This window comes from Chrysemys picta, chromosome 18 (genome assembly GCF_011386835.1).
Source record: "Chrysemys picta bellii isolate R12L10 chromosome 18, ASM1138683v2, whole genome shotgun sequence".
Lineage (NCBI taxonomy): Eukaryota > Metazoa > Chordata > Testudines > Emydidae > Chrysemys > Chrysemys picta.
This window is the reverse complement of record NC_088808.1, coordinates 6,803,175-6,811,310: the sequence shown is the minus strand read 5'-3', so window position 1 is coordinate 6,811,310 and position 8,136 is coordinate 6,803,175. Positions and strand designations below refer to the sequence as shown.

At 46.7% G+C, this 8,136-nt stretch overlaps 1 protein-coding gene across 6 annotated transcripts in view; it reads left to right on the top strand.

Moving 5' to 3' along the window:
- The window catches only part of LOC103307452 (ficolin-1-like), a 43,020-nt gene continuing 34,884 nt past the window's right edge, over positions 1–8,136 (top strand). For 4 of the 6 annotated variants that reach the window (XM_065572176.1, XM_065572172.1, XM_065572175.1 and 1 more), the window contains exons 1-3: positions 1–156; positions 1,198–1,311; positions 3,119–3,172. In XM_065572176.1, coding sequence (XP_065428248.1) covers positions 18–156; positions 1,198–1,311; positions 3,119–3,172 — 307 coding nt within the window. In that variant the 5' untranslated portion in view covers positions 1–17. Of the gene's footprint in view, positions 157–1,197; positions 1,312–3,118; positions 3,173–8,047; positions 8,084–8,136 lie in introns of all 6 variants that reach the window. The other 2 variants (XM_065572174.1, XM_065572170.1) reach the window with 1 other exon arrangement.

Genomic DNA, 8,136 nt, shown 5'->3' with positions numbered 1-8,136 from the left:
AGGCACCAACTGATGAGATGCTAATCAGAGAAGAGGCTAAGTGGAGCTTGCAGTTGCAGAGCCCAGCACCAGCCATGGGAAGAGCTGCACAGCAAACCCTCACTGCTTTACTCTGCATAGCAGCAGCAGTTTGCATGGGTGAGGACAGCTGTCCAGGTGAGTAGGAAACAAACCCAGTAACAGCTTTTCTTAACAGACTCATTACCAAGCCAGACTCTGCAGAACTAGTGGAACTGATCAGATTCATCTGTGGTGAATTGGTCGCTGCCTTCCTTAAAATTATTTGGTTATTACTGACACTGAGTTGTTGACTTATAGCTTCCATCCTTTCCTACCTGATGTTGAGCTCTTCTCTGGTACAGATCCATGGACTATAGAACTGCTAGTTACCAAACGACAATCCTGACACTCTAATATTTTAGAGCTGGGACTTCTCTTTTTTTACAAGAATTTTTTGTCTAATTAGTACTATAATACATTTAGCATATTGCTGCTGTGTGTATTACCGGATATCCATTCTCTGGGACCGTCAGAAAATGACATTCATTCGGTGCCTAAATGCTGTGGTGCTGTTCAGAGCGCTGGCATGAATGTAGAGTTGTGTGAGACTCTGCAATGTTGATTAAAATTCACACTGACACTTTCACATCTACATTTCTAAATTTTGTTCAAGGTTCATATTTTCCTAATTAGTATGGAAAGAAACTTCATCTTTGACTTACCAGATGGTACCTCAGGCATTGCAGAACCAATGAGATTTTTGCATCTCTCATGGCTTCCTATTCAAAAACAAGAAACCAGCATTAATGAATGCTTGTTTATAAGACACAAGGATATGAAGGCCTCTAATTGGACGTCACTAACCTAAATAATACCAAATATTTGCAGAAGGCAACATTACTACAATATTGTCCTAAAACATCCAGCACCTTCCTAGCTGCCTCATGTCAAACTTAAAACCAAAAAGTGTAACTTTAAAAAATTCAGGTTCTTTTATTCTCAAATAAATGACAACTTCAATTTTTATTTGCTTAAACTATTGGTTAACTGTCCTTGTACTCCCAGCCAACAGATGAGATCTGTAGGTTCCCATTTGCTGAAGTTCCCCCGCCACCCCACCCCCCACCGGAATCTGCAGAATATTCCACATCCTGAGACTCTCTCACATGTTACTTATTGTTTCATCTCTTTTCTCAGAGGTCAAGATTGTGGGTCTCAACGGTTCCGACAAACTCGCTGTTCTCCAAGGATGCCCTGGGATGGCTGGAGCCGCAGGTCCCAAGGGAGAACCCGGAGCTGTAGGAATGAAAGGTATGTTCCCAGGGGCTAAGTGAGAATCTGATGTCGCTGGTGATGTCTAAAACCTCTCTGTCCCAATGCAGATCTTTTAGCCTGTGGTGAGGGATTTGAGCTTCATTATGTCCCTGCTCTGAATGAAATAATATCCTTTTCCTTTTCTCTGTCTGGATGGAACATCAGACACTTGCACGGAGGTGTGTAGGGAAACATCAGTCGTGTATTTACCAGGTTACAGATACTAATATACCATATGATTATATACAGAGATGATTTAAAATGGAAATGTAATTGATTATTCAAATGAATCCTTTCAATACCAATGGCAGATGTATTGTTTGGGATGTTCACAGGGCTGCCAATTTTCATTGGACATATTCCTGGACATTTCATCACATGACATAATCTTTAATTTCTGGAAACTCCAGGACATTCCTGTAGGGTTGGCCACCCTAGATATCATGTTCATAGAATTTATCCATTAGCATCACTGAGATGAGAAACAGCAGAGTTATAACATGATGCGTTAACAGCTGGTATGTTGGACAGTTTACATTATTTCTATTGTACACTAAATAGGCCATTTGATTTAGGGGATTTATTTGTTGTTTGGTTTGCATAAAACAATTAGGGGAGTCAAGATCAAAATTTTATTGTTTTCTAAGCAAACACCAACGTTTGGGTTTCTTGTGGTGTTCTGTATAATAAGTTGTGTCCAAGGACACAAGAGTTTAGTGTGTTTGCAGCAGGGCTAACACAGAGTCAGACCCCAGAACATGGGCTCTGATCCTTAGCTGGTGTAAATGGGCATTGCAGTAAATGGAGCCGCACAAGAGCTGGTCAGAAAATGGGCTTTTGTCATGGACAGTTTTGAGTTGCAAAAAATCGAAACCCAAAACATTTTCATCTGAAAATGCCACCATGTTGCCTTGTGGGAGTTGCAGTACAGTTGCCTCATGCTCCCATTCTCTGGCGGCTAGGCTCCCTTGTCGGACTACGTCTCCCATGATGCACCATGGCCTTTCCTCAGTGCATTAAGGGCAGGGCCGGCTCCAGGCACCAGCTTAACAAGCAGGTGCTTGGGGCGGCCAAGGGAGAGGGGCGGCACCTGCGGCAATTCGGGGGCAGCAGGTCCCTCGCTCCCTCTAGGAGCAAAGGACCTGCCGCTGCCGATCGCAGTGGTGTTTTTTTTGTTTTTTTGTTTTTTTTGCTTGGGGTGGCAGAAATGCTGGAGCCAGCCCCGATTAAGGGAGTTCATCTATGGTGCACCTCGCTTATGACCAGGGTTTGGACTGACAAAACCTCCGAACTTGATTGGGGTAATACATAGCATCAGCTCCATCTTCTCTGTATTTCCCCTCATGTTTGATTGTTCAGGATCTGCCCTACTTTTACTTACACACATCCACACACTCACACAAATTATGGATCTGCTGAAGGCCATCGATTTGCAAGCCAGCTGACAGCTAGGACAAAACCTGAGCTAGCGCCTTTTGGTTGGCTGGTTGCGAGACATCCTCACCAAGCCGCCGAGAGAACTGGCTTGATCCTGTATGTCTTGTGCAGACAAACAGCAGTTGAAGTTCAATGAGAATTTTGCCTTAGTAAGGAATCCAGGTTCTGTCTGAAGCTAGAGATCAGCCACATCGGCTAAACCCTTAAAACTTGTGTGTTTTCTGGTTTAACCCTCATTTCCCCATTTGAATTGCAGGGGGAAAGGAGGAATTGACTTCCCAGCCCCCTTCCCTCCTAACTTTACCCTTAAAATACATCCCCACGAGCATCTTTAAAATGTTAATTCAGAGCCTTTTATGTTTTGTAGGGGACAGAGGTGCTGAGGGGATCCCTGGAAAGGCAGGACCAGCTGGGGAGAAAGGTAACGGAATGAACAGAGTTGTTATTTATGTCCATTCACTGCATGATTTAAATCACAAAGAAAGATCTTTAAATTATTTGCATCTCCTCTGTTTGGTGTATGTGCCAGAATGGGTATTGACCAAGGAGAAAATCCTTCTCTCAGGTAGGTCTACACTGCAGATGAAGGTGGGACTGCAGCGTGGGTAGACATACCCGCTCCAGATTCAATCTAGCTAGTGGCTGTAACCGTGTCAGTGAGGACATGGCACTGTGGGTTTCAGCACAGGCTAGTGCATAGGCGCCGACTTCCCCTCTAGCTGGGGGGTGCTTGACCCCATCCCCCCCGAGGCCTTATCCTCACTCCACCCCTTCCTCCAAGACCCCACCCCACCTCTTTCCCCATCCCCGCTCCTCCCTCTCCCTCTCGGAGCTTCCTACACGCCGCGAGGCACTGGGAAAGAGGGAGGAGTTGGTTAGTGGGGCCGCCGGCAGGCGAGAGGTGCTGGGGGCAGAGCCGTCCCTTGGGTAGGGCGAATCGGGGCGACCGCTCCAGGCCCCGTGCTTTGGGGGGCCCCACGTTTCGACAGCACGGTGTCAGATGGGGTGAGGACAGCAGCTGTCTGCCTTGAGCAGAGCAGGAGGCAGTGTGGTGTGTCTGGCCCCGACTCCCCCAGCGGGAGGAACCCTCGGGGGTCTGACAGGAAACTCACACTGAGACAGATATAGTCATAAAGACTTTTTATTAAAATCAATGAAATAGTAAGCAAATGGTAAAATACCATTTGACATAGCTGGGGAGGGGGGCTTGGTAGGCCCGGGTCAGGGGTTTCTCACTGCTGCCCAGACAGCTGGGCTCCCCTGTGGCACCTGCGCATACATCGCGTGGCCCGCACCTCCGCCCTGGGCTCTTGGATGCGGAGGCTGGGGAGTGTGGGGGGTCCCACCCCAGGCTGAGCAGGAGGCAACACCAGCACCCACTGGAGAGGCACACCTGACCACCAGTGGGTGCGCCTTGCTCCAGGTAATCCTCCTCGGCCCACGCTCCATGGAGCAGCTGGAGCCCCATCACCCCAACCAGCCCCCTCCAGCCCCCTCCAACCAGCACTCCCGGGGGAGACCCAGTGCACCCCCTGCTCCATGGGGGGCCCATATAGGCTGATTTGTCCCAGGCACCGCACCCCCCTAGGGACGGCCCTGGCTGGGGAACAGGGGAAGCTTGGCTGCCAGTGGGTGCTGCTGAGCCCCGGAGTCAGCGCCAATGGACTAGTGGCCCCAGTATAAACCCACTGGGAACTCTGGGTACATACTTGGGTTACTGGCTGTGCCAGGGTCCATGCTGCCATGTCTTCACTGCTGTTATTACCCCCACTAGCTAGATGAAAGCTAATCCAGGTCCACCTACCTGTGCTACAATCGCACCTTCATTTGTAACGTGGATGTACCTGCTGTTACACAGGTTTAAAACCTCACTCAACTCAGTAGGGTTAAACTGTAGAATGGGGAAAGAAGAAAATGTGGCCAAAAATATTGGTCACTAGGGAACCTCATTTCTGTGCATGTACCACCACAGCAAAGAGTACAGGCCTGATTCAGAGGTGACTCTAAATGCATCTCAGGTAGTCTGTCTTTATCTTATCATCGTAACGTATATCTTCTTCCGGCTTCCTTGGTCTGTCTGTTTCACTATATTACACTTATTCACACACTCTTCCTGAAGGTGCACTTACTACTCCTGTGGAAATTCTGCAACAAAAAATTAAAAATTCCGTGCACAATATTTTAAAATTCTGCATATTATGTCAAAATAACACAATATAGTCCTATCAATTTCAATTATTTTTGGTCATTTATTTCAAAATACCTGTCAGGAAGTACGTCTGTAACAATACAGACAACAAAAAAGATTCAGGAAACGTTTTTTGACAAATAGATTCCTTATTAGGCATATTAATACAGAACGCCGAGTAATAATTATTCATTTAAACTACAACATAGAACCATATTTCCCGCACGCCTCAAAAACTTGGAGTGAGAGGTAACGGAGGAGCTGAGGGAGAGGGAAGTAAATTGCTGGGAAGGAGCCTGGGTGTGAACTTGGAGAGTTGTTGGGTATGGGTGGGAAAAGTATGGAACAGGCTTTTTGTGGGGGGGCGGTTATGGTTTGTTAGGGAGCTTCCCCCATGCAGACCCTGGCTGACCCCTAGCATCTCCCAATCAGTCAAGCACATCTGCCCCATCCCCATTTTTTCCTGCACCCCCATGTGTCCTTTCACCCCCTCTCCACATGTCCCTCTGTAGCCTGATTTGGGGTGTGCTAATAATGTTGATTTAATTTATCAACTTCATTTAATTTAATTTTATTTATTTTAATTAATTAATGCTATTAATAATATTAATAATTAATATGGGTTTGTGGCTCGCCAGTCTGTTTGATCAGAAGATAAAGTTCTTGTCCCGAATCAGGGACCCTCGGGGGTATGACAGGAAACTCACACTCCGACAGATATAGTCATAAAGACTTTTTATTAAAATCAATGAAATAGTAAGCAAATGGTAAAATAGTCAGAGTTACAAAATTATAGTTGTATCACAGTTATTCAAGAGATACATAGGGTAATACAATATTATGTTCTGCAAAACTTTAGCTAATACTCACACCCTTCTTGGGTAACCTGGTGTTGAAAGATACAGGACCTCACCTCTGGCGGTTACGATTTCACATCTCTCGCAGAGGTATGCAGAGGAAACTAATGCGAAGAGCTGTTAAAGCTGTTTACTCTCTAACTTAACTAATTAAACTAAACTGAAAAATAAAGATTTAGGGATACCAAGCTTAGCCTAGTCCCTTTAAAGCTTAAATTTTGAAAAGAAATGAAGTACGTCCTATTAATAGTTAATAGCCGTCGTAGATGGGTAGCATCGAGGCGTAGTTGAAGATGGAGATAGATAGATCGACCCCAGTAGCGAAGTGGATCACCTTTTTATAGGCATAAATGCCGGAAATCCTTCCTCTTATGCCCAAATGTCATTCCTCCCCCACAGAAATGTTAGGGTACACTTACCCCATAGGCTAGTTTGTATGTGCGTATGGATGACGGGTACCTGCGCACTTCTGGTGTACTTATTAAGTCTGTGGGTAAAACTTTGAAAAATCCCCCTCTGCCATCCTTTATTGTCTATTGGTCTAGGTAAAGGTCTTAGACATAGGCGTGGGTGTTTTATCTATTTGGGTAACAAATGTAGGTCAACTTTACTTTTCTGGGTAAAAAGGTCCCAATATAGATATGCCAACTTTGCCTTAGCTTAACATACACATTTTTGGCCTGTAGGTCTCTTGCATTACAGCTAAACTTATTGTTAATATAACTCTCTAAACCTATTACAATACATCAAATACTTAAACATATAAAAAAAGATATCCATGCAAGCAAATTAATCCTTAGGGCTACACCTCCATCCCCACTCACACACCCATTTCCCCCCCCATCCCTATGTGGCTCTGTGCCCCAACCCAGCCACGCCCCTCTCCCTATGTGTCCCTGTACCCCATCTCCCTGTCCCTATGTGTCTGTATGCCCACTCAGCCACCCTGTGTCTCTGTGCCCCCACTCAGCCACCCCCTGCCCCATGTGTCTCTGTATCCCTACCTTCTGTCCCCACATAACTCTGTGCCCCACCCAGGCACTCCCCTGTCCCTATATAGCTCTGCACCCCCTCCCCCATCATCATGTGGCCCTGCACCTCCCTCCCCCCAGTGGCCCTGCACTCCACTTACATTCAGCCCCTGCCCCAGTCTGTCCTCTCCCACTAGCCCTTATGAGCCCCTGTCTGACCCCCCAGCACTCCATGCTGTCTGTCTCTCCATAACCCCGTCTCCTGGCCTGACAGGTGCTGCGAAGAAGGCAGGATCTTTCTCTTCCTTAGCTGGCTGGGAGCTGCTGCTGTGTTCTATCACTACATTGCCCTCTGTTGGGAAAGACAGAAATGCTGATATTATTTTCTGGTGGGAGCTGCTGCTTTTCTTGCGCCACAGCGCCCTTTGCTGGGCAAAAGATGGAACTGCAGCAACATTTCAGCAGAGGCTTTTTTCTGTGCAAAAAAATAAAAATATGCATGGTTCATTAATTATGAATACACGCAGTAGTGCAGAATTTCCCCAGAAGTAACTTTCTCTGAGAAAATGTGGACCTGTAAAGCTCCACCAGAGCAGCACCACCAGTGCTAGCAATGGTGTAAGTTCTAGTGTAGACAAGTTTCAGGTGTTTTTTAATGAAAAGTTGCTCATGTGGGGATGCACTAGTGCTAGAAACCACCACACAGTATTTTTTTTTCTGTAGACATGGCCAGGGTTTGTCTCCCTTACACCTACTTATACCCTCTGACTCAGGGTAGTTTACACCACTTCATGTATCACCTCTCAATGTATCTTGTCTTGTACCTCTAACGTCCCTATCCCCATAGGTCATGATTGTGCTCAGTCCCTAGGCAGATGGGCAACAGAGCTGGAAGGCAAAAATAATCTCTCTACTCTGGTCCCTCGTACGGGGAGTGCAAGGAATCTGCAAAGCTGGTGCCGTTATGGGTGCTACCTTCTGACAAGCTTGTGGGTCAGGGCACTGACCTGTCTTCTTACCCACAACAGCCAGCAGAACGGAGCAGCCACTGAGGGGCATTTCTGCATCTTCTTCAAGGGTGTCACAGCATCGGCTCTCCCCAGGATCTCTGGGTGATGTGCCCCCTGAGGTGCTATGCATCCTGGAATTCCCACTGGGCCCAGCAACTCTGTAGTTCCCCTAGTGCAGGGCAGGGCATGAGTTGAGCTCATGATATCTAAGCACCAAATACTGTGTCGCTGCTAAATCTTTCAAACGTTTCTTTTTTTTTTTCTCCCCAGGGGAGAGAGGTGATGTCGGCCTCCCGGGATCGCAAGGTGAGAGATCTCAGATAGTTCTCGCTGGATGGCAATACACAATGCTGCAGGGT